The sequence below is a fragment of the Culex pipiens genome, chromosome 2, assembly GCF_016801865.2.
Source record: "Culex pipiens pallens isolate TS chromosome 2, TS_CPP_V2, whole genome shotgun sequence".
NCBI classification, from domain to species: Eukaryota; Metazoa; Arthropoda; class Insecta; order Diptera; family Culicidae; genus Culex; species Culex pipiens.
The window spans coordinates 124,943,683-124,971,291 of record NC_068938.1 but is presented as its reverse complement, the minus strand read 5'-3'; the positions used below and the strand labels follow the sequence as shown (position 1 = coordinate 124,971,291).

The 27,609-nt window shown below is 38.3% G+C and overlaps 1 protein-coding gene across 1 annotated transcript in view; it reads left to right on the top strand.

The window, feature by feature from the left end:
* The window catches only part of LOC120414986 (hormone receptor 4), a 57,617-nt gene that overhangs the window by 17,987 nt on the left and 12,021 nt on the right, over positions 1-27,609 (top strand). The window contains exons 2-7 of the mRNA XM_039576339.2: positions 14,731-16,937; positions 19,943-20,122; positions 20,190-20,445; positions 24,038-24,804; positions 24,870-25,062; positions 25,141-25,256. Of these exons, the coding sequence (XP_039432273.2) occupies positions 14,731-16,937; positions 19,943-20,122; positions 20,190-20,445; positions 24,038-24,804; positions 24,870-25,062; positions 25,141-25,256 (3,719 nt within the window). The remainder of the gene's footprint in view (positions 1-14,730; positions 16,938-19,942; positions 20,123-20,189; positions 20,446-24,037; positions 24,805-24,869; positions 25,063-25,140; positions 25,257-27,609) is intronic.

Below are 27,609 nucleotides of genomic sequence, written 5' to 3'. Positions count from 1 at the left end.
TCGCCCGTCGATTGAGCAATAAACGTGTGTACGAGAATGTGCAGTTTGGTGAGCGACGGACTGCATGTGTGTGAATAAAATTCACCCCGCCAAACCAGCTTTTTGAATGAGGAGCGAGACAGAGAGGGAGAGGAGCAGTTATGGGGGGATGCACTGACTGCAGTCGGGTGTTAGATTCGATGCACTTTGCACTGCACATTCACACACAACTTTATGCAAATATGACGGCACGACAGCGGCGATGATGATGAGGGCAGTTTTTGAAGTTGTGTGCGTATTCCTGATTATTTTTAGTTTGCTGCTGGTGAGCTAGACGTGGTAGCATTGTATAATAGTGTGAATTTAAAAATTACAGTGGTTTCTAAAAACTGGTGCGCGAAGTCAGTAGAATAAAACATTACGAATCCTAGGTTACTATAAAATGTTTTGCATAGAAAAAGTACAGCATAGATAATAAGCATATTTGGCAATTGTATACTAAGAAATTGGCACCACATTCATTTGACAAAAATAAATAATAATTATTTGACAATTGTTGACACCACAACTATCAGACTGACACACCAGCCAGTTAGTTTCAATGTGACTATGACAGCAAAAATGCCAACGTTCTAACGGTTAATACGTCTTATCTGATGCATCCTAATGGCTCATTCCGGTCGGCTAATTAACAATGTGTCTGGGAAAGTTCACGGCGGTCGCGCGAAACGCGGAAAAACAACGTTTCCAAAGGGGGTTGGTGAGCTCGGCTGTTGTTGTTGTTTGGGAGGAGACGCAAGGTATTTTGTAAAAAATGTCCATCCCACAACGTTCAGCTGACTGAAATTGCTTGCTGTTTACATTCAACTAGTAATTTCATTCACAAATCAACCCCCCGTAGAGAGTCACGCCACACCCTTCACCGGCGAGAGAGGTGACACGATGTCACTCAACAACGATGCAAATCACCCTAGGGAGGGGGGGGGGGGAGTTCTGTAGCTTTTCGCAGATTTAATCTTTTTATTTTTATTGATCATTTTGAAACATGACGGGTTTCGCTCTAATGTATCTATTTAAAAAAAATATATTTTTAATGGATTTTCTTATTGGTTATGTGTCTGTGGTCCTTGGTTGTGAACAAGATCATACAAAAATTACAATCTTTAAAAAATACCTATTTTGACTCATTAGGTGTTTTCAGCAAAACAAAGAATTGAAATTAAGAAATCAATTTTTTTTCTTATTTTTTTGTTTTCTATAAGGCCGATGCAGATATTTTTCAAAGTTTTTGTCCCTCGGCTCTGGCTGAGGAAAAAACAAGCCATTGTTTCAACATTTCCTTGGAAAAAGTGTTTCAAAATGCATTTTACACTAGTAAAGTTGTTTTGCAATTATTATATTTCAAAAATTTTAGCGAAAAAAAACATTTTGCGATAATTAACAACGAAAATTTTCAAAAATTGAAAAAAATGATTCTAAACGCATTGTAATGTATTTTAAATTGATTTCAGCTGATTGCAGTTCAAATTTCATAGAAATTTTGAAGTTTTTGAAAAAAAAAATATTATTTTTGCCCCCTGATTTCTCGAACAATTTGGGAGGTGGGGTAAAAATTTTATCTTTCATATTTTAAATGATTAAAATTGATGACAATAACAATTTTTATGCATGTTTCTATTGTGAAATTGTCTCAGGAACACGATTATGATAGAAATATCACCAGAAAATGGGATCTAAGGGGTCTCCCGAGCAAAAATTTACAACCGAAAATTTTACTAAAGGTAAAAGTATCTATTTAATATGTTAAACTGCCTTACCCAAAGCGTTCTCAGTCTCACATGGCAGTCCCAGATGTCCTCTACAAGCTGCAGGTCGAAGCGAGTTGATATCTGGATGGAACACTTTTTTATTTGAGTTTAAAAATTATGCTATTTTTTCCCTAAAATGCCAATAACTCCCTTTAGATTAAACCAATTGGAATGCTTCTCCCTGCATTTTGTTGCATTTTTAAGCCCTTTCAGATGCATTTTGAATTTTGAAATTAAATTGAATTTTGCGTAAGTTATTTAAGATTTTTGACGTTTTTGAACCTTCAAATTTTCTGTCCCGATTTGCCCCACTTCTCGTTGACCTACAGTGCTCATATTTTGGTCAGATGTTAGTTTTCTATGTACAAACAACCCCTGAAAATTTCAGGCAGATTGGTGAGGTCCAAACGACGTCCCATACAAAGGGGTATGCCCTGTTCGTGGACTCGCTCTTAAACAAAATTTGTACATAAGCCTACTTATAAAAAAAAGTAAAAAAAAAACTTATTTTCAAAATAGCAAGATTTAGCCCAGCATTTCAGATGGGCCAATTTGATTTGGTTTTCCTGATTTAGAAATTTGTAAAAAAAGAGAAATTAAAAAAATCCATTTTAACATTCAAAATTGTATTGAGCTGTCGTGAGTTGAAATATGATGGCTTGTTGAAATCCAATTCAATTGAATTTTAGAGAATTCAAAATCCTGAAAAGAAAAAGAAATATATGGACACTATTTAAAATACGTTACACAACAAAATCGCATTAAAAAGCATGCACATCGCCTTCGTCAAAAAAACACTTAATATTCAACACTGCATGTACAAATTTTGTAAACACAAAGAAAAGTTGCAGGTGCGGGAATCGAATCCCGCACCAACCGTGAGGACTAGTGCCTTAGCTCGCTCGGCCATCAGTCCGGTTAAGTATGGGCATTATTAACGCCTATATGAGCTTGACATTTCGGTCTAGTCAAAATCAAATTATTCGCTCTACAGCATTGCCTTGGCGTTCTCGATTGCAAGATTCCTACTCGAAACTAAGTGTCCGAAGGCTTGATTGTTGAGGCAATTGCAAACCTCTTTTTACACCTTAGCTTCCATCCACCCCGGGATTCGAACTGACGACCTTTGGAAGGCGTGGTCAGACAAATCTCGTCTCGAAAAATGCCACCGGGACCGTCTGGGATCGAACCCAAGCCGACTGGGTGAGAGGCAACCACGCTAACCCCTACACCACGGTTCCCATTCGAAAACAATATTTTTCCATTTTTTTAAATCAAGATTAACATTTCAAAAGGGCTAAAAATTCAATATTACGTCCTTTTGAAATGTTAGGCTTGATTTAATTTTTTTGAAAATATTGTTGAAAATAAAGTTTCAGCCGGATTAAAAAATACAAAAATTAAAATTAATAAAAAAAAAGACCGATTTCGTAGAGAACTGCTCAGCTGCCTTTTTAGTGGTGGTAGTAGTGACAACCGAGACATACAACTCATCGCTCTATAGTAGCATCTCGGTGATAGATCTAGGCTCTGTCAATCAGCAATCGTCTGATGTGGCGAGACACTTCCGCAATCAGTCATTGTTAAAGTGCGTTTTTTTTCTAGAAAAATTGCACTAGTGTAGATTTTAAAACATACACTATTACAAAGTAATATCATAAAACGACCAAGGATTCCAAATTTAAAACCATTTGGGGAGGAGAAGGTTCCCAGAACTAATTGAAAAATAAAGTGCACGTGATATAGGGTTTGCATCAGCTCTAAATCTTTTAGCATCTCAAACATTCAATATGGAATTGCTTTACTTTCTTAGGAATGTTACAATAATTACCATCAGCTCGATGTGTCCAATTTTAGCTTATTTTTTTGTTTGCAATGCAATCTCATGGTCAAACCAATTGCGATGGCCCATAAAAATTGCCCACTCAGTCCTAGTTGTATTATTACGTTTACTTCCTCGTTTTTTTCGCCGAACCAACCAAGTTTCACAATCATGGCAAATTTTCCATGCCAACCAACACACACAAACAAATTTGCATGTAAAGGTATGAATTTCATACTGCACAGTTTAAAAACAAGCAAAAAGTAAAACAAAAATATTTTCGTCGCAAAAACATCACCACTCCTCGGACTCACAGAGGTGGAAATGTTTTAAGCTGGTGAAATATGCAGGAAGGAGAGTCGAGCCGAGCCGTCGAGACGCGATCAAATTTCAACCTTCCGGTAATGACCAACCTCAATTTAGTACGTCGTCGTCGTCGTCGCTGGGCGGTGGCGGCTCAAGTTTGTACATAAACGTGCACCACAAACATCAACAAAAGTTACCTCGGCGGTGGAGCAGTCTATGTGGCGGGCCACCCCACTTTGCCTCACCCCTTTCGGTACAGGATTTTTCACCACTTGCGAAGCAGCAGTTTTGTGCAATTTTGTAACCATCATCACCGTCATCATCAACGTGGTTGTCGTCATTTTGGGCAGGTTTTGTACAGCTGGGAGTTGATTTTTTTTCACTTGTAAGACAAATTTATTTTGTATTTGAGATGAATTTTATAACATTAAATGACAATTGAACAAAAACAAATGAGCTAGAATAACATCAAACTCAATTTTACCTTTTAAGTATAAAACTCAGGCTAAGACTTTGTATCATGTTTTCAAAATCATCCTTTTTGAAAAGATGACATATAAATATTGTAAAACTTTAGTCAAGTGCACCAGTTTCAATTGTAAATATCTCACATTTTTCAATTATTTGGTCAAATCTTCCCACGGAGAATTTTTGCTCGAGCCTCGACTCGATTCAGGCTCGATCTCGAGCCAGATCGACTCTAGGCTCGAGCCAAAATTCTTACTAAGATTTTTTTTCTTTAAGTCACTCTAGTTGACTTTATTTATCTTTGGCGAATATCAAATACATTTTTAAATCAATAATATTTTTTTTTTTTTTGAAAATCATGCCCTACATTTATATATAATTAAAATTTTCATATCTTCAAACCTCAGGTTGATTCAAGCTTAAGAAAAAATAATACGATAAGAAGATTAATTAATTTAACAAAAAATATTTTATTTTAAATTGTGAATCGGATCAACAATTGCTAAGAAATTGTTTGTTAATAAATAAGGGGAACGTTATGATGTTCGAAAATCATTCTCATTTTTTCATGTTTTTCAAAACACAATCATAGCAGATCAACACAGTCTTAAAATTAAATTTGTAGCATTGTTACTTGGATTCTCTTTATTAATTATTTTAGAGAAAAAATGACTGAAACAAAAATAAATAAATCAGAATCATTTAAATCACTCAAGTTTTTGAAAAAAATAGTTCAAACCAATATCAACAAATTAGCTAAAGACTTGGTGTCTTGATCATAAACTCGATTTAAGCGACGTTTGTTGAAGTGAACGAATTACATGATCTCTTCAATTTTCAATCTTTCCATCTTCAATCTTTTGAACATATTTAATCGTTAAAAATATTGTTGGATTCAATTTGAAAAGGGATTTTTGAACACTGTAATTTGAAAGAATTTTCCAATTTTGCAAAGAAAATTTATTCCTATGACATTTTTCAGAATCTAATTCTTTACAAAACCTGATTTTGAATTACATTTTATTTTATCTTCTCTTAGTGAAAAAATGTCTAAAGAATCCGAAAATGCATTCCGTTTTCTGATTTGCAATAATGTTCATTGAAAAAAACCATGAGAGTATTTAAAAAGCTATTCATATTTTTTTAATTTAGGTTAAATAAATCATTAAACTTTTCAAACTTTTATGAAAACTTTTTCTAGAAGTGCTTTGAACACTTCTTTGCCACGGTCAGTATGATTCCATATTAACCAGAGCTTTTGCGCCCAGATTTTTGTTACAGACAGAGATACTAAAATCTTCAAAATTTGTACTCTTCATCACCCCGTTTTACGGTATCTGAATTCAAAACGTGTTGATCATATTGATTTTAATGTAAAAATAATAAAAATAATAAAACAAAAGTAAAGTTATCTTATCTTTCGAATTAAGAGTATTTCCGTTTTTTTATTTAAAGAAATTTTTCAAAATTGGGTTTGCTTGAATTGGCAAACAATAACTTTCAGGTTGATAAAAGTTAAAACGAAAATGAAGTTCTTGTTGGTTTTAAATTAGAAACTTCTTCTGATAATTTTGCAAAAAAAAACTATGTTTGCAATTAGCAAAAAAAAAAGATCGTAGCATTGTTTTTTTTACGATCTCGTATTACAACTCAAAATATGACATTCTCATGATCAAAAACATTTTTAACATTCCATTTCCGTGTCGTAAAAAAATACAAAACGGAATTCTTTTCATGCTTTAACTTTTTTTTCTAGAATTCCCCTAAATTTTGCCGAAGGAACAAAATCGAGTAGAAAAAACCTTTTCTGTGTACATGTCAGAAAAAATGTGTAATTTTACCTCTGGAAATGTGTAATTTTATCTCTTGCCGGTGTAATGTCACTTTTTCAGTCTAAATTGAGGTAAATTTACAACATAAAAGAGGTAATATTCAACCAAAATTAAAGCTTCAAAATTTCCATTAATTCTGCTTCACAGGTATAATCTAAATTATTTTTAAAACCAAACAAGGTATTAATGATTTTGCGTTTGGAAAATATTAAGGGCATTATTCCGGGTCAAAAAAAAATAAAAATGCTCAAATCATAAATTATATGAGATTACCCAAAAGAGTACTCAAAATGGGGCCTCCAGCCCAAATTTCAGCCCATTTGGTTGAAAACTGGCTTGCCTTGAGCAGGAACAAGTTTAAATGGGAATTAACCCGTAAAACTTGAGCATTTAGGTAAATTGCTCTGTACAAGTCAGCCGCTAATAAATGACGATTTTTGCATACCATGGGCAAGACGATCCAAGGCCTCTGGTCTTGCCGTGATGGAGTTCAGGCAGTGTTAAAAGTATTTTGATAATCAGGTAATATTCAAAAACATTGTTATTTCATGTAAAAAACTTTCCCGAAAAAAACCTGTTGATTTCGGAAGAAAATCTGAAAAAACGAGAATTTCATAACCAATATCGATTGGCCACACTGCTGTAAATCCAATTTTTCTTAAAAACTTTTAATTATCCCGCTTGAAAATTGTAAAATTGTTTTCAATAATTTATGTTTTGTATTCTGCTGCCTACATATTTTTGGAGAAAATTTTGTTAGGGGAAGGAGGAGAAAAATTCTTCATGCAAGACTTGAATAAACCTTACAAAAAAGAGAGAATAAATAAAAAAAACCTGTTTAATGTTTGTTGTTTTTTATAAAATTCTTGGAAAAATAATAACCAATCTTAAAATTGTTTTCAAACCCGTCTGAATTAATGATCCAAATATCAAATTATTGCTTAACCTAATTCTGTCTACAATATTAGTACATGTCAAACCTAGTCGGAAGACACTTAATCCAAACATTTCTTCCTCCTTCCCCCGTCATCATTTTTCTTTTGTCATATTTGCATCAAACAACCAAACAAACAAACACTGGCTGTGCAAAAAAAAACGAATTTAAAAATAAACAAACCACTCTTTCGGCCCTTCTCGACTCCAACCAGTCAATCCTTTTTTGCTTTCAACCGACAGAGACAACCGAGCAAAATCATCGTGTCTCGTCATAGCCTACTACTACAAAACATACTCTCACACATGTATAAATTCTGAGTGGAGCTCCTCACATGAAAAGCAATAAACAAACAACCCCCTTCTGTGCGCTGTTCTACTTCTTCTTTCTCCTCTTCCTTTTTCTTCTTCTACTTGTGTTGTGAGTATTATTGCCGCTTTATATAGGGCAAACGTTGTGGTAGGTTAGTTGCATTTTTCGCACAAATAGCTCGGTCGCCGGGTTCGGGTTCTATTATCGCCTCAACCGACCGACACCAGCACCACCACCGACCGTGTGTCGAGACTTGTTGGTGTAGTAAACACCGGGAATAATAATAATAATAACTGGTAGAATATATGGCAAAAATAAAGTAGCAAATCAGCACACGACTAAAGGAGGAAGGAACTTGGAGTGGAACCAACACCAACAATAGCATCAGACACTAGAATAAACACATACTTTTACTGAAGTCGCAATATTTTTATCACTTTTTTCAAGCTAATGTTTGATAAAAGTACGTTAAAAATTAAATGGATTCAAACTATATTTTTCAAATTATTATTAAAACAGTACAAAATTAAGGATCACTGTACTCAAACAAGTACAATTTACAACCCATGTCAAGTAAAGTCAACTCAACTCAACTTGGTAGCACCGCGGTGAGCAATATTTGCATTGAGTACTTACTGCTCGCACTACATGTGTTTGTGTGCGAACATTTAATCCCGACTTTTTTTCCACACACATGACCTTCCCCGTGTTAAACAGGGAAAATTCTTGTTGAGGTAGGATGGCCCGGTCTGGTACTTACATGCATTGTACGGAAGGTGTTATCAGTCTTTGCAAAGTTTGCTGTACTCTGCTTTTATTGCGCCCCTTGTTGCGATTATTTTTTTTTTTTACTTTACGAGAAATGGTTCACAGACGATTGCATCCGAGTTCATGGTTGGTAATTCACTGAAATATGAGATTGAATACCTATTTTTATTGCAGTTTATGTTGTTTTATTTCTATTTCTTGTGATATCTTATTTGGTTCCAGATGGTTTTTCAAAAAATAGTGTTTTTTAAAGACAAAATTGCGGACAAAAAATAAAACATTTCTAATACACAAATTTAATTTGCAATCGAAAAATATTGTGTTCTTCAAATTTAAGCGGACTGTATTTTTTTCGGTTCGGCGACAACTTGGCAGCTCTATTTCAAGAAAGTGTATACATGTAGGTAAAAACAAATCAGAAAATCAAGGCAATTTACATTAGAGGTGAAAACAATCCCGCCGAACAAATATATTGTTTTTTTTTTTTTTGAAATATTGATAAAGTGTGTACCGTTCTTAAGAGCGAGTCCACGAACAGGGCATACCCCTTTGTATGGGACGACGTTTGGACCTCACCAATCAGCCTGAAATTTTCAGGGGTTGTTTGTACATAGAAAACAAGCATCTGGCCAAAATATGAGCACTCTAGGTCAACGGGAAGTGGGGCAAATCGGGACACAAAGTTTAAAGGTTCAAAAACGTCAAAAATCTTAAAAAGGCTATAACTTCGGCAAAATTCAATTTAATTTCAAAATTTAAAATGCATCTGAAAGTTCTTAAGAAATGCAACAAAATGCAGGGTAGAGCATCCCAATTGGTTAAATCTAAAGGGAGTTATTGGCATTTTAGTGAAAAAATAGCATAATTTTCAAACTCAAATAAAAAAGTGTTCCATCCAGATATCAACTGTGTTTGACCTGCAGCTTATAGAGGACATCTGGGACTACCATCTGAGACTGATAACAGTTTGGGTAAGGCAGTTTAACATATTAATTAAACACTTTTACTTTTAGTAAGTTTTTCAGTTGTAAATTTTTGCCGGGGGACCCCTTAGATCCCATTTTCTGGTGATAATTTTATCATATTCATGTTCCTGAGACAATTTCACAATAGAAACATGCATAAAAGTTGTTATTTTCATCAATTTCAATCATTTAAAAAATTAAAGTTAGAAAAAAATCTTCGATTCACATTTATTGAAAATCAAGTTCGTTTCCAAAGATACTAGATGACACCAGAAAAAGCAGCTTCTTAATTTTTTTTATCTTCCTTTTTTAAAGGGTTAAAATTGATGAAAATAACAACTTTTATGCATGTTTCTTATGTGAAATTGTCTCAGGAACATGAATATGATAAAATTATCACCAGAAAATGGGATCCAAAGGGTCCCCCGAGCAAAAATTTACAACTGAAAAACTTACTAAAAGTAAAAGTGTTTATTTAATATGTTAAACTGCCTTACCCAAAGCGTTATCAGTCTCAGATGGTATTCCTAGATGTCCTCTACAAGCTGCAAAATTTCAATGGAAATTTAAGTGTTATCAGCTTAAATTGATTTAAGATGCATTCCCCTGCATTTTAAATCAGTTCTAGTTAGTTTGAATTGATTTAAATATCTCTTGAATTTTTGAAAATTTTCGATGTTTAGTATCGCAAAAAGTTCTTTTTTTCGCTATTTTTTTGTTTTCGTCAAATGAGCAACTATTTTTTTCAAAAAACTGTATCTTTTGAAGGAATTTTTTGATCGATTTGGTGTCTTCGGCAAAGTTGTAGGTATGGATATGGACTACACTGAAAAAAATGATACACGGTAAAAAAATTTGGTGATTTTTAATTTCACTTTTTGTCACTATAACTTGATTTGCAAAAAAACACTATTTTTATTTTTTTATATTTTTTTATTTGTTTTAGAGGACATCAAATGCCAATTTTCAGAAATTTCCAGAATGGGCGAAAAAACTTTGACCGATTTATGATTTTTTAAATCAAAACTTTTTTTCAAAAAATCGAAATATTGGTCGCATTTTTTTTCAATTTTATTTTTCGATGTAAAATTGAATTTGCAATCAAAAAGTACTTCAGTGAAATTTTGATAAAGTGCACCGTTTTCAAGTTATAGCCATTTTTATGTATTTTGTTTTCAAAATAGTCGCAGTTATTGATTTTTTAAAAATAGTGCCCATGTTTGCCCACTTTAAAAAAATATATTTTTGAAAAGCTGAGAACATTCTCTATATTTTGCTTATTCGGACATTATTGATACGACCCTTAGTTGCTGAGATATTGCCATGCAAATGGTTAAAAACAACAAAATTGATGTTTTCAAGCCTCACCCAAACAACCCACCATTTTCTAATGTCGATATCTCAGCAACTTATGGTCCGATTTACAATGTCAAAATATAAAACATTCGGCCAATTCTTCAATATTACGCCCTTTTCATATGCTAGTCTTGATTTAAAAATTTTGAAAATATTTTTTTCGAAAGGATCGGAAAATTTCACGAATGTTTTATGTTTTGACATTGTAAATCGGACCATAAGTTGCTGAGATATCGACATTAGAAAATGGTGGGTTGTTTGGTTGAGACTTAGAAAACATCAATTTTCTTGTTTTTAATCCTTTGCGTAGCAATATCTCAGCAACTAAGGGTCATATCAACAAAGTCCAATTAAGCAAAATATAGAGAATTTTCTCAGCTTTTCAAAAATATTTTTTTCAAAAGTGAGTAAACATGGGCACTACTTTTTAAAAATCAATAACTGCGACTATCGAAAAAAGTTACATATAAATGGCTATAACTTGAAAACGATGAACTATATCTAAATTTCACTTAAGTACTTTTTGATTGCAAATTCAATTTTACATCGAAAAATTAAGTTGAAAAATTTTTACGACCGATATTTCGATTTTTTGAAAAAAAAATATTGATTAAAAAAATCATAACTCGGTCAAAGATTTTTTGCTCATTCTGGAAATTTCTGAAAAGTTGGCTTTTGATGTCCTCTAAATCATATCAAACAATAAAAAAATAGTGTTTTTTTTGCAAATCAAGTTTTAGTGAATAAAAATCACCAATTTATTTACCGTGTATTATTTTTTTCCAGTGTAGTCCATATACATTAGGGTGGGTACGTTTTTCAAAAAGTTCTCCGATCAAGTTTTAGTATGGTTCCCCTTGTAGGGCATGCCCATAAGAAATCTCATGCCAAATATCAGCTCATTTGGTTGAAAACTGGCTGCGCGCATCAGGGTTAAAGTTTATATGGGAATTACTATGGGAAATTTGGACTTTTTGTTCAAACGCTCCTACAGGTCTGGGAAAATCACGTGTCAACTTCTGGTATGGTCAGGCCTAAGGAGAACGGTCTGGCGAACACTTTTCCCGAAGAGAGCATATGGATTCGTTGTCCCTAAACCTGGCGCATTGGAAAACAATCCGATGTCTCCGGTATCAACGGTTTTCCCTGAAATAGCATCAAATTTTCCTTAGCATGCTATGAAAGCTTGATGAACACCGCGACGCCATATGTCAGGTAGCTACCTCGTGGGTGAGAAACTGCTGGAATATTCAATTTCAACCCTCTTTTAAACTACAAAATGATCATTTTGAGCAATCCTGATATTATTTAGTCGAATTCAGAATCTTTGCATACCAAATTTGAGTTATGTTGCTGATATTTCAACCATTTGGTAGCTATGGCGTTTAAATCCTTGGATGGCCCACCTCTTACCCATACACAGTTTTTGTAGCATGGAAGGATTACGAGCAGATATCTTTCGATAATTCTATCGTCTATTATTGAGAGTGTCCTTTAATCTAACTCTACTTCCGTGTATGCCCATCCGTTCCTCTCTTACTTCATCTCAAGGCGCTCTTACAAAATCCTGTGTAGAGTCCTTTTGTCTTTCACTCAGATTGCAGCTTCCATTTAGGGTATTGAGATCATTTGCTATCCCACACACATATGAGCACATAGGGTTAAAACCGCGCCCAGATTCGCGTTACTTTTGATCAAGCTTACATCATATGAGGCCCAAAGTGATCCCATGCGACATGTACCGATAATGAAGATGGCCGGCCGTCATAACATGCTCTTCCTCACAGTACAGTCGTGGTTCACTTTTACTCCATCGGTCGTTGACGCACGAAATTCTTACACAAGTTTTTGAACTCGTTGATGTTCCTTGTGTTCTTTGCTGCTTCCGGTAGCTGGTTGTACATGCTGTATCCTTTGTAGAACAGTGAATTCTGCGTACACGCCTTCCTGCACATCTGCAATCTGAGATTGTCAGCTCCTCTGGTGTCGTGCTGATGGATATCCCTCCCGTATACCACCGTACCTGTCAAGTATTTGGGCGCCATCCCTTTAGTTACACGAAACACAAAAATTAACGTATTGTACTCGATCCTTTGACGAACAGACATCCATTGTAAACAATCCAGCATGTTTTGCCTTGGTGTTAAACGATCACATTGTAAAATTAGTCGCATCACTTTGCTCTGCAGGACCTGCATTCTTTTCAGTTGTTGACGAGTTGCTAAAAACAGGATAGAGGCACAGTAGTCGAAGTGAGGAGCAATCAGGGATTTGTACACGTCTATTTTGGCTTCAGTCGTCAGGTAACGGTTAATTCTGCAGAGTACTCCAAATTTTCGGGCTGCTTTCCGTATTGTGTAGTCAATGTGGTCATTAAAGTTCAATTTTTCGTCCAGCATCACTCCGAGGTATTTGATCGTCTCGTGGCGTTGCGGTGTTCATCAAGCTTTCATAGCATGCTTAGGAAAATTTGATGCTATTTCAGGGAAAACCGTTGATTCCGGAGACATCGGATTGTTTTCCAATGCGCCAGGTCTAGGGACAACGAATCCATATGCTCTCTTCGGGAAAAGTGTTCTCCAAACCATTCTCCTTAGGCCTGACCATACCAGAAGTTGGCGCGTGATTTTTCCAGACCTGTAGGAGCGTTTGAACAAAAAGTCCAAATTTCCCATAGTAATTCCCATATAAACTTTAACCCTGATGCGCGCAGCCAGTTTTCAACCAAATGAGCTGATATTTGGCATGAGAGTCCCTATGGGCATGCCCTACAAGGGGAACCATACTAAAACTTGAAGTGAGCACTAAGATTTAGTTGGCATGACCTCGAATTAAAAAAAAATGACAAGAAATCAATTTACAATGGATCAACTATGGTTTCCTTGAAACAAACTTTCTGTCAAGAAGGGTTAAAGTACTTTGGGTCATTGCACTCAGAAAATTAAGCTTTATCGTTGTGCACAGTAAAATCACCAATTTAAACCTAACTTTTGGATCCAATTAAGTGAATGAACAAAAATTTAAAAAAATGGGAGTTTCGGGAATGCTTCGAAATATTGTGAGCCATGTTTTGTTGTAACCAGCAAAAGAATAATTCTTAAACCAATTTCATTACACACATGCGGAAGTTCAACATAAAGCCAACTTGGCCGTACAGCTCGATTTGTCGATTTGTGCTCTCATGTCTGACGGCCGGCGGCTACCCTCTATCTCTATTTAACATTTGATAAGACATGCACGATTAATCTCAATGCCAAGTGGTGTGGATGCATATTATAACGTCTGTCACAACACAATGCACTCTGCCTGCCCTGCACCGGTTAGGGTACAAGCCTCAGCTTAGTTTCATGCCACTAAACCCCTTGCGGCAGATGCATTGATTGCCGCCGTTGTCGGAAGTGAACTTAAGCTGATCAACTTGTGCAGAGTCCCAGGGCTAATTGTAACAATCAGGAATTTTCCAGAGTTAAAATTTAAGATTTAAAAAATCATTCACGTGACGACTCAAACAGAGCAAGGATCCCTTGACTCGTACTCTGCACAGGTCAGTCAGCCGATGCGAATGTAATTCACCTCAAAAGTGACTTGAACTTGAATAAGTTCAAAAGCGTTGAAGTTGCTGTTGTTGTTGCCAGACGCCGAACGGTTTATTGTTATTGCACGTCGTGCACTTTTCCTTGACTGAGCGCGCGAGTTATAATAATTGCCACTGCTGCTCGGCGGTCGTTGGCGGTTTTCTTCCGTGCGATATTGCTCTGCGAGATGAAACGACCGATCTTGTTGGGGGAAAGTTATATTTGATAGGGACAATTAAAATGAGATTATTGGGCTTCTGAGTCATTTCTGAATATTTAAATTTACTTATATTAGCATCAGCTTTAAGTTTTTATTTACAAATTGTCAAAAAAGGATGAAGTTTTATCAGCATAAGCCAAGTCAGATGCAAATTATACTTTCTCATAATTTCGCTGCCAGCCAATTGGTACACAAGCTAGCGTTTATATTAAAATAATTTATTAAATCAAGCTGTACAAAATAGACAATGATTAAAGAACACAGTAATATAATTATTTTAAGGTTATAGTTACTAATGAAAGAATTCATAGTTGATAAAGATTCCTAACATCTCACCACATCTTCATGTCTAACCCGCTGTCTTTTCTCTCTCCTTCTTCAACAGGAATTATGACACTGAGCCGTGGACCCTACAGCGAGCTCGATAAGATGAGCCTCTTCCAGGATTTGAAGCTGAAACGAAGAAAAGTCGACTCACGATGTAGCAGCGATGGCGAGTCTATAGCGGACACCAGCACTTCGTCTCCGGATCTACTGCAACCGTTGTCGCCCAAGATGTGTGACGGTCCGACCGGGCAGCAGCAGCAGAACCAGCAGAATCAGCAGCAACAGCAGCTGGAGGAGCAGTACTCGGAGCAGGAGGATGGTGGTGGCGGTGGAGGGTCTTCGGGACAGTACGGCCACCAACATCATGTCGAGAACAACAACAACAACAACTGCTTGAGCGCGTCGTCCAAATTGCACGAAAATGGCGCGTTGAAGGACGACGGAGGGGAAGACGAGGACGAGGAGGAGGACGGGGTGAGTGATCGGGCATCGCCGGATTCACCGGGGTTGTTGATCGACGAGCGGCCACCGTCGAGGAAGGCGCAGGAGGGTGGTGCGCCGGGAACCAGTGTGATACGATCCGTTGGGCGGGATGAACGGCCCAGGTCGCCGGGTTGTTCGCCGCCGCCGAGCGGGTTGGCGTTGATGAACTCGATACAGCTGCTGCAGCAGCACTACAACAACGGGAATGGGACGAGGAACGGGACGACGGTGGAGCAGAATGGTGGGACGCCGCAGCAGCAGCACGTGACCGTACTAGTCACGCCGTCCCGGGCCAAGCTGGACCAGCAGCAGCATCCGGCGACGACGTTGGTCACGCTCGGGATGCGCAAGCAAGCACCGCCGTCAATTAACAACAGCAGCAGCAGTAGTAGTAGTAGTAACTGTAACGGTAGTAATAATAACGAAGAGCCCAACAGACTTACATCAACACCGCAGAGTTCAACGTCATCATCTTCATCAAACTCGTCGTCGTCGACGTCATCTGGCGGTGGCGGAGGCGTTCAGATCCAAATGTTTCAGCAGCCTCCGCTGGGAGGAGTGTCCAAATTTTCATCTAGTCAAATTCAGCAGCAGCAGCAGCATCTCGCCCAGCAGCAAATGCTGCAAGCCATGCAGCAGCAGATCCGCATCAAGAAGGAACGCGGCCTGCCGCCGCAGCAACAGCATCAGCAGTACGCGATCATCAACCAAGGTGGTCACCTGCTGGCGTCCCGCGGTCCCGGCGGCCAACCAAACCAGATCCAGATGATCCCGAACCCGCAGCAGCAGCTGTACGTGAAGCGGGAACGATCCGGCGGTGCCGGCGCGACGCAGACCTTCGTGAACCATCACCACCACAACCCGCGGCAATCGCCGACGAGTCCGCAGCACTGCAACAGCACCTCGCCCATGCAACCACCGATGTCACCGAGTCAGCAGCAACAGCATCAGCAAAACGCCCGCCAGCAGAGTCCGGTCCACCTGGTCGGTTCCACCAACCCCCCGCCCCATGTCATCATCAAACGGGAACGCCAGCAGCAACCCCCGACCAGCCAAGCCCTGATCAACCAGGCCATGCAACAGCTGTCCCCAAACAACCAGCGACTACCCAGTCCAAGCCCCTCAACCTCACCCGCCCTCCAACTCCGCAACCCGATGCGGGACGCCGCCATACTGTTCCGCGTCAAAAACGAAGCCCAAATACCAAATCTCATGGCCCACCAGCAGCAACAGCAGCAGCAGGGACCGCCCCACCGGATGGTGTGGCCACCGCTCGTGAATCAGCACCAACAGCAGCAGCAGCAGCGCATCAACGGCGTCAAGCCGGAAGTGATCGGCGGCCCGCTACCACCGCTACGAAACCAAATATCCCCCAACCAGCAGCAATCCCCGCAACACCACCCCGGCGGCACTCCGCAAACACCCCCGCGCAACACCCCGACCGTCATCATGGGGGAATCGTGCGGCGTGCGGACCATGGTGTGGAGTTACGATTCGCCACCGCAAGTACAAACGCCAACGCCGCCGATGAGGGCCGAAGGCCCTGCAGGACCCGGCGGAGGAATCCCACAATCCCCCGGAGGAGGCGGAGGGAACCACCATCAGCACCACCACCAAAACAGCAACAGCAGTAGCAGTAGCAGTAGTACGAACAGTGCGAGCAACGCCAGTGCTAACGCTAGCGCTAATGCCAACGCGGGCGGTAACAACACCCCGAGCAACAACGAGGAAGCGGCGCATCTGCTGCTCAGCCTCGGACAGACGGTGGTGCGGCAGAATGAGGTAAAAAGGGGGGTTTTCAAGGGTGGGCGACTTGGAGAGAGAGGATGGAGGGATCATCGACTTGGGTGGGAAGACGGATTATGGAGACGGTTGTACTTTATTATTTCTGGAAAGTACTAAGATTATGGAGACGGTGGTACTTTGTTTCTTAGGGAGCGTTTTTCTTATTACGTTACGCAGTAGGGTGGAGGGAGGTATGTATGGAGATTTTGTTACGAGGGGAGAGGGGGTCCAAAAATCCATTTTTTTTTTCGCTGCGTAATAAAAGAACTCTCCCTTACAGAAACGATTGAACAGTACCTCTCGTCTCGTCTATTGGTATTTAGAGTCAAATTAGAAAAATCCATGCAATGGAATCAGATCTTCTACAATACTTAATTACGTAAATACGTAAACATTTAAGATGTGTAAGACATGTGTAAAGTTTAAATTATTTTGAAATATACGCAAAGTTAAAGTAAAGTAAACCCACAAAAACATGGCGCACATAAATTTTAAAGCATTGATCGAAAACAATGGTATTTAAAAAAAATTCTTTGAGTTTTTTCCTTCTTTTAAACATGAGCTGTTCTTTGAATTATTTATTTTTGAGTATTTTTGCATTCTTTTGAGCATTAGTTGTTCCTTAAAAAATAGCAGTTTACAAAACATGCTTGAAATATATTTTTTTAGTTTTTGCATTCTTCTAAACATGAGCAGTTCTTGAAAACAATCCATTACCGTCATCAGGGGTGACATTGGGTTTGGGGGTGAGATTGGGTCATACAAATTTCATCATTCCCATTTTCTGAATAGTCTTCATCCATACCTACAACTTTTCCAAAAATACCAAATCAATCAGAAAATTCCTTCAAAAGATACTGATTTTTAAATATTTACGTACAATTTTTTTAAGTGGGTAGCTGCCAAAATTGTACGCAGACTTGTACGAAAGATGGCTTTTTTTGGTCACAAGGAAGACCACCATAAAGATTGGCCAAATAAAAAAAATACAAACAAAATCCATTTCTGAAATTCGGGGGAACTGCTCACAAAAACAATATTTTTGATAGTGATATTCACTTTTTTGTTTTGTCTTGAACATGGCAGTTTCTACCTCTTTTAAGTGTTATTTTCATTTAATTCTGTGAGCTTTTGATTGATTCAAACATGATCAGTTCCTTGAAATCAAAGTTAAAGAGCTTTCAGAAATAAATAGTGCGTTCTTCTTGAAATTTTGAAGTTTATTGTAAAAATATTTTTTTTACCCCCTGATTTTTCGGGCCAATTTTGAAGGGGGGGGGGGGGTGACAAAAACTTTTAAAAATATTTGTACCAGCCTAAGTCTTGACAAAAAAAATTGTAAATAAAAAGTACTATGCCACCAATAAAAAATACCCCATATTTTTTCTATTGTTTCGAGATAAATTAGATCCCATCTCTTGAAAATGTTAATCTTGACGAGGGAATATTTAATATCATTCAAAAATAGATATTTTTAGTGATAAAGTTTTAGGATACATTTTTCAACCAGATTCCCTTTTGAATAAAAAGTGGCACTTTTAAGCATTTTGAATGTATTGACTTAGATGCCAAAGATAAAAAAATAAGAAATATAAATTTTAATGATAATGCTCCTTTCAAAACAAATTCTAAATATCTTTGTATACAGCAATTCCATTTGAAAAGAGCCTAAACCGAAAAAAAAGTTCTCCGATCAGGCTCAAAATTTTTCTGGGAGTTCCTTGGCCAAAATAATTGGACCCGTATTTTTTTGTTTGGCCATAAGGGTGACCTACATCGTGCTAGGGTGGTTCAAAAATTGGCAATTTTCGTAATTTTTCGAAAAAAAAAAACACTTTTTTCAAAAACTCATATTTTCGTAATTAAAAGACGCAACTTTTGGTACCATAACATCTATAGGTCATCGCTGAAATTTTTAAGTTATCGCAGTTTTAGAGAAAAAAGTTGATTTTTTGCCGATTTCGTCATTTTAAAATCATATCTCGGGAACGTACAGTTCGACATCGCCAATTTTGTAATATGTTATGTGAAATTTTCCAAGGAATACGATAAAAATATTTTCAGACATAGGCTCTTTGGTCCAGACACGGTCAAATTGCCATTTTAAGTTTTCATACGACTTTTTCAAATATTAAGCTAGATTTTTGAAACTTCTTACTATGGTTCCCAAATAGCCAAACTCATCACCTTTCTTTTGCGTCTAAGACAGCTAAAATCGGGGGAAATTACGCGGAGATATGATTTTTTGAAAAAAGTAGTTTTTGAGAAAAATTACGCAAATTGGCATTTTTTGAACCACCCTAGCACGATATAGGTCACCCTTATGGCCAAACAAAAAAATACGGGTCTTATTATTTTGGCCAAGGAACTTTTTCTGTTCCACGGAAAATTCTAAACCCGAGAAAATTGAACGCCCTAGAAATAAATAATTCAGCGAGTTTTTGCATTTTTCGATCCCAGAAGGACCCGGTGGCAAATTTTGACACGAGATTTGTCTGATCACGCCTTCCGTCGGACCAGGTGTAGGAGTCGTCTCCCGGGGTCCTGTCTCGGTAGAGTCGCTGGTAGGCAGTTGGACTTAAAATCCAAAGGTCGTCGGTGCGAATCCCGGGGTGGATGGAAGCTAAGGTGTAAAAAGAGGTTTGCAATTGCCTCAACAATCAAGCCTTCGGACACCTAGTTTCGAGTAGGAATCTCGTAATCGAGAACGCCAATGCTGTAGAGCAAATAATTTAGATTTTTTTTATGCTTTTAATTTGAAAATTTATGTACTAATGTTGTTTTTCTGTACCTGTTTGAATCGAAACTAATCTAAAATATCAAGAAGAGGCAAAAACAGCTGTACCAATTCGCCCCACGTGTCTAGATTCGCCCCAGATGACGGTACACTCTAAAAACAGCGTCTTCAACTCACCGTTAATCCCCTCGAACAGCTTTTAGTGATTAATTTTTTTCTCTATTTTCATTCCCACCCATCCCAACACTTTACGCTCATCCCCGAGGCTCAACCATGGACTCCGAGTCGGACGGGACTGCCGCTGAACATGGAGCGGCTATGGGCGGGCGATTACAGCCAGTTCCCGCAGACGACGACGCCGACCGGCCAGCAAATGCACGCCCTTAATCTCACCGCGCAGCAGCAGGCCGCCGCCGCGTGGAACATGGCACCGGGGCCAAAGAAGGTAATTTTTGTGTCCTTGAAGAGAGGAATGGGATGGGACTATAGGTTTAAATTTTATTCTTCCAAAGGAGTTGCTGGACGACATGCCCCCGGACGAGGACGAGCAGCCGCTGGTCTGTATGATCTGCGAGGACAAGGCAACTGGGCTGCACTACGGCATCATCACGTGCGAGGGCTGCAAGGGCTTCTTCAAGCGGACCGTGCAGAACCGGAGGGTTTACACGTGCGTCGCGGACGGTACCTGCGAAATCACCAAGGCCCAACGCAATCGCTGCCAGTATTGTAGGTTTAAGAAGTGCATCGAGCAGGGAATGGTGCTCCAAGGTGGGTGAATTTTTGAATCTTAATTGAATGATTGACAAATCTCTGAATTCAACTGTTCCTAGAATATTTTACACTTTTCTATACGAGATTTACTAAACAGCATCCGACCGAAAACTCTAATATTGAAAGATTGTAGAATTGTAAAAAAAATTGAATTCATCTGATTATTTTTTAAGTTTAAGCAGTCTCGTTGCTAGCAAATTTTTTTTCAAGACCTTATACAACTCACGAAAAATCGGAAAAAGTTGCCTCCAAGGTCCATTTTCCGGTATCTCGTGACAGTGGTGCGGTACAACCCCTTTCATTTTTCTGGATTTTTACCAAGACTCGTTTTACAATTATGTGTCCGATTAGATGGCGCACTCAAAATTACGAAAATAACGTATTTTGCTAAAAAGAAACCTAACTGTCAAATATCGAGAACCATATCATTTTATGGGAAATTTAATGTATTAAACGAATCTGCAATAACTTAATGATGTCATTTATTTCTTAGATTTTTTTCGTATTAAAATTAAAGTGAAATAGTGACAATGTTTTGAATTTTTGACCTCTTTTTCAATGTTTTATCCCCTAAATCTCGGGCATGTTCTTTTGAAAGATTTTTTTTGAAAATTTCAACAAATTTTGCACAAAAATGACTTATTGGACGTTTGTTGTGGCTTGTGCATGGCTAGAATGAGATGATTTTTTCGGTAGAAAAAAACACATGAGACATTTGGCGGTCGATTATGCATGCAAAAATAGGCCGAACCCATCAGCCTATGCGTTTTAAGTTTTAGATATTTTGGAGACTAGAGACAGTGGGCAAAAACTTGTGAAAAACGGAACTTTTGATGCCGTCAGTTTCTGCCTATCAAAAGTATTGTTTGAGATGTAAAAAATTACGAGGAATCAATTGGTAATACTCTCATTAGCAGAAAATGGCGGGAATTGGTCCATTTTACACCATTTAGCCTTTTTTAGGATGTTTTTCACGAATATCTTCAACTGCCGTAGTTTGCCGCACTTTTAAAGTATCTTATTTTATATAAAAAAAAATCACGAGAAATCGAAATCTACTGCTTTTTTATGTGTTTTTAATTAATAACTTGAAATGCCGTAGTTTCATACAGTTTTAAAGTATGTAATTTTGTGTAGAAAATCACGAGGAATCAATTTTTGACGACAAGGGCACATTTTGCCCCATTAACCCCTTCTTTATTTGTTTTCTTCAATATCATGAATTGCCGTGGTTTCCTAAAATAAAAAAATATAAAAATATATATTTTAAATATAAAAATTTATATTTTTTATTCCTTCTTTAGGTTTTTTTTTCGTCAATATCTTGTCTTTTATGCCTTCCTCACCTTACTGAGGAAAAGCTATAAAATCACTCGAAAAATTAACTTATTAATTTGACCTCGTAGACCCACCTTCACGTATACATATCGTGGTGGGTGGACATAAAAATTGTCACTCGATTATCTCCAGACTTGATGAACGGATTTTGACCGTATTAGTCTCATTCGATTTGTCTTGGGGTCCCATAGGTCTCTATTTAAAATCAGCAAGTTTAGTTAAGTACTTCAAAAGTTATGCAAAAAAACAATTTTGGCGTATGTCCGGAAGATTGTAAAAAGGGTGGTTTTTGCAAGAAACCTGCAAGACCTTTCCAATGAGCCCAAAACATCGAGGATCTGACAACCCTATCAAAAGTTGTTAGCACTTAAGTGTTATTTATACACTTTTCGAGGTCGGATCTCAGATATTCCAATGAAAATGATGTCCGGGTTCATCATGCGACCTGTCGTTTGTTAGATAATCGGAAGACCTTTCAAATGAGCCTAATACAAAAAGCTTTTTTTATTTGGGGAAACCGCGGCAATTCATGATATTGAAGAAAACACATAAAGATGGGGTAAATGGAGCCCTTGACGTCATTTGCCGTTTATGAGAACGCCACCAATCGATTCCTTATGATTTTTTACATAAAATAATATACTTTTAAATTGTAGAAAGTTATGGCATTTTAAGATATTGACGAAAACACATTAAATGGGTTGACTGGGGCAAAATAGGCCCTTGATGTAATTTGCCGCCATTGAGAGTGTCACCAATCGATTTCTCGTGATTTTTTACATAAAATAAGATACTTTAAAAGTGCCCCAAACGCATTTTTTACATTTAAAATGATACTTTTGACAGTCAAAAACTGACAGCATCCGTTTTTTCACCCGTTTTTGTCCACTGTGAATGGTATGAAAATCGACAAAAAAAATCTTGGTGTCTTGTGTAAGACATCTTTGGGGGTCGTAACTTAGTCCTGGTGGATTTTTTTGCATTTTTTTTTTTTTTTTTTTTGCAAAAAGAATCACGCTCCAATGACAGCCGTTCTTTGCCGGCCGCTCCCATCTTCATCGCACACCAGGAGACAACGTAGGATAGTTGGAAGACGGAAAATGGCGAGGCTCCACTTTTTTAAGGGGATAAGGGAAATTCTCCACGATATCCCCAAGTAATTTGCGCGGTTTTTGGGAAGGAAAATGGTTTAAGGTTTTGTTTTTTCATCACGCAGTCCGTCGCTGTTACATACAAGTAAAAATTACATGCAATATGTGGGACCGCGCACTGGACTCACAATCCAGAGGTCGCCGGTTCGAATCCCGGGGCGGACGCAAAAAATTCTAAGTGTAAATATAGGTATTCGGTGCCCTCTCCCCGTGCCCATACCTTCACACTTAGGAGACCCGGGAGGCGGAGTCTTGTCGCAAAAAGAACGATACACGCCTGTGGATCCGTTGACGAAACCGCAAGGTTTAAGAGGGCCACATTATAAGGTGTTACGTCGATTCCGTTTTTGTGGGAGTAGTGAACAGCACTAATTCTCCATGCAAACTTTGGAGAAAAACCATTCGGCTCTGCCTAAATATTTTTGAAAAATTTAAAGTACACGTTTTTCTGGGGACCCCAAATTTTATGCTTCCCCTCGAGTTGAGTCTGCACATATAAAAATTCATGATTGTATTACATCTGGGAAGGGGTACTTCTTTTATGTCAGAAAAAATGTGCAATTTCACCTCTGAAAATGTGTAATTTTACCTGGTGTAATGTCGCTTTTCATTCTAAATAGAGGTAAAATTATATCATAAATAAGGTAATATTCACTCTTCTAACATTACACCTTCCAAATTTACACATTTTTTTGCTGTGTGCGCAGAAATTTTGTTGGTCGGTGTTATAGATTATAAACACTTAAACTACAACCCGCGCGGAAAACTAGTGTGGTTCCATATTTAAAAAAAAAACGAGTTGTTTACGCGCTTGTTAGTTAAAGGTGAAGCCGTTGATTTTTTTTTTTTCAAAAAATCAAGGCAATGATGGAAGTGAAGACTTAAGTGAAGACTTAAGTGTAAATGTATATATGGCCTAACGACCTAGACATAGACCCTAGGGAACAATATTCATGCTCTGTACACACAAAAAAAAACATATTTCCTTTTGCTGAACATTTATTTTACTTTGTGGCAGGAGTTCTGAGATTTATTTGGTAAATTGTTACTTTTTATGATTGCTTTCACTGAAATATCTTGCTTGTGTTTTCTTCCCCCAGCTGTTCGAGAGGACCGCATGCCGGGTGGGCGGAACAGCGGTGCGGTCTACAATCTGTACAAAGTAAAGTATAAGAAACACAAGAAGAACAACCAGAAGCCAAACAGCAACAACCACCACAACAACCACCACCACCACCACCAAAAACTGGGCGGCCTGTCCGGGAGCAACGGCGGAATCCTCGGCAGTGCCCTCAGCGGTGGCCTCGAGGCTTCGAACCCCAAGTCGGCGCTGTATCTGACCTCGTCGACGACGCCGCCGATCAAGTCGGAAAGTATTAGCCTGCCATCGCATCTGGTCAACGGGACGATCCTGAAGACGGCCCTCACGAACCCGAGCGAAATCGTGCATTTACGCCATAGACTGGACAACGCCGTCAGCTCGTCCAAGGATCGGTCGATCTCGTACGAGCAAGCCTTGAACATGATACATACCCTTATAGACTGTGATGCTATGGAGGACATAGCGACCCTGCCGCATTTTAGTGAGTTCCTCGCCGACAAGTCGGAGATCGGGGACAAGCTCTGCAACATCGGTGATTCCATCGTGCACAAGCTGGTCTCGTGGACGCGCAAGTTGCCCTTCTACATGGACATCCCGGTGGAGATCCACACGAAGCTCCTCACGGACAAGTGGCACGAGATTCTGGTGCTGACGACGGCCGCCTACCAGGCGATGCACGGCAAGAAGAACATTAGCAACTCGATGCAGTCGCACGACGGCAACGTGTACTCGCCCGACAAGCAGGATCCGGAGTTTATCGAGGAGGTAAGATCACTACCCATCAGTAACCTAAAACAGCCTTCCTTAACCTAATTTCTTCCACTCTTCAGATAACGGCCCACTTGCACACGCTCCAGTCCTGCCTGACGACGCTGATGGGCCATCCGATCTCGATCGAGCAGCTCAAGATCGACGTCGGCCAGATGGTGGAGAAGATGACCCAGATTACGATCATGTTCCGGCGGAGTAAGCTCCGGATGGAGGAGTACGTCTGCCTGAAGGTTTACATCCTGCTGAACAAAGGTAAGTATCGCACGTCCAGTTCAGATGATAAATGAGAATGTTAACTAAACCAAACCATTTTTTTTCTTCTTTCCGCAGAAGTCGAGTTGGAGAGCATACAGGAACGGTACATCCAAGTACTTAGGACCTATCTACAGCATACCGTGCCGCACAGTCCCAACCGATTGGCCGACCTCCTGTCGCATATACCAGAGGTAGGTGGAATTTTAATCATGAATCAAGGTTGCAAAAATCACTTCCAGCGAATAACGTTTGCCTGAAGGAAGACCCTCTGAGTATGCTTTGATCTCTTCTTTCCTAACTGCCTCTTGATCACTGCGTGTGGCAGAGACGAATACAAATTTGAATGATTGGGTTTAGTCGTCAACTTGCTGCGATCTGATTGTAATTTTCCCCATTTAACACCAGCAGTCATGGGTTGTTATAATCAACAATTGTGCACTTGACGAATGGCAGCTAGTCGTGGCAATTTGAAAATAAAGATAATTCTCAGCGGTCTCATTCGTGAGATGTAACAGGCAGCGTTTAATCGCAAAATTAATCATTGTCGTCAGATTTTCAACACTGATCATGATCATTATTAGAGCAATTCTCTACGATTTTTTCTTTAATTTTAATTTTTGTATTTTTGAATCCGTCTGAAACTTTTCTTGGTGCATTCGGTATCCCAAGCAGGGGTAAATTACACGGGAATACAAAATTTTGGTATTACTTGGGCAAATAACAGCGACCAAAATGTGCCCTTGGTTGCCCAGTAATAGATGGTAAAATACCATGAAATCATACCAAAATCTTGTATGTGGAAGGGCACAACAATACCAAACCATGTTATTCCAAAGGTAAAATAATACCTCAAAATAAAACCATTTCAATACCAAGTTGAGGTCTTCTGGATTTTTGAACAATGCTTGAATAGCAAAACTTGGTATTGCCATGGTTTTATATTTAGGTATTCCCGCGCCCTTTTAAAATCAGATTATGGTATTCCTGTGGTCTTCCACATACATGATTTTGGTATGATTTGATGGTATTTTACCATCTATTACTGGGCAACCAAGAGCACATTTTGGTCGCTGGTATTTGCACAAGTAATACCAAAATTTGGTATTTTCTTACCATTTTTAGTGCAGCTGTTGCAGTTAGTGAAAAAACGAAAATGATCCATATGCAACAGCCAAATCTACTCACCTGATGATTCCAACGATATTCTTCACCACATCGAATGCATTTGTCATTGATAAATGGCCTGTGCTTGAAGTTCTTGAAGATTCTGAAAAATAACAAGATTGAAAAATAAGTGTTATTAAAATGAAACTGGATTGAAATTCACCAAAATTCAATAATCTGTCGATTAACTCGTTTTTCGAAGTATTTGGTTATCCCGACTTAGAGAAATTTCAACATTTAAAAAAAAATGTTAGTGGGTATATAAAAAAAAATTAAAAATCAGCTTTAACATTTTTGGGTTTCAAGTCATTTTAGCGCAAAATTAATTATCTCGTCAAAATTTATTTTTAAAAAATCCCATAGTTTCAGAGGAATTTTAAGAAAACCTTTCAATACCAACATGTGGCATTCCACAATTTCAAGTAATTTCTTTAGGGGGTATATCAAAAATGTTTAAAATCAAGTTTGAAATTTCCGGTTTTCGATCAAGGCATTCGCTTTGAGACATCATTTTAGCGCAAAATTAATTATTTTGTCAAAATTGGTCAAAATTTTCCCACAGTTTCAGAGGAATTTGATAAAATACTGTAATATCAAAAGAATACCAATATGTGGTGTTCGACCATTGACAAATTCTGCAATTTTGCAATATCAAAACAATACCTTAAATTGGTATGATACGACGTTTTGCTCTTTTATAATCCTTAAGACAAATTTTAAAGGGTCCAGGAATACCAAAATTTGGTATTGATACCAGAGAAAGGTATTATTACGCATTTCCCTTGTTATTTACCCATGCTCGGGATGCCCAAAGAAGCCATTTTGCATTAAAAATTGATGATTTTTAATTTCACTTTTTGTCACTAAATCTTGATTTGCAAAAAACACTATTTTTCTAAAAAAAAATCCAGAATAAGCAAAAAATATTTGATTGAGTTATGAATTTTTGAATCAATGATTTTTTTCTTCCAAAAATCGAAATATCGGTCGAAAAAAAAAATTCAACTTCTTTTTTCGTTCCAAAATTGCATTTGCAATCAAAAGAACTAACTGATTCGGAGCGTTTGGTACGGTATGTCCACGCATCCTTCCTCCCCTGATTATTCTGTGAAATGTGATCCGTTCACAGAATCTGTCTCTGCGGGTAATGCAACGCAGTAGGCCTGGCCGCTTTAGTTTTTACTATGCATTTTCGGGGGTAACTCGGATGTATTGCAATTATTAATATTGACAAGAAAGGACTTGGGGCGTAATCTAACCGCAAGTTCTTCCAGGATGCTTTCTTCGGACTGGCTGCGCTTGTGTTCAATAAGATTAGATTAGATTAGAAAATTGCATTTGCAATCAAAAAGTTCTTTGGTGAAATTTTGATAAAGTGCA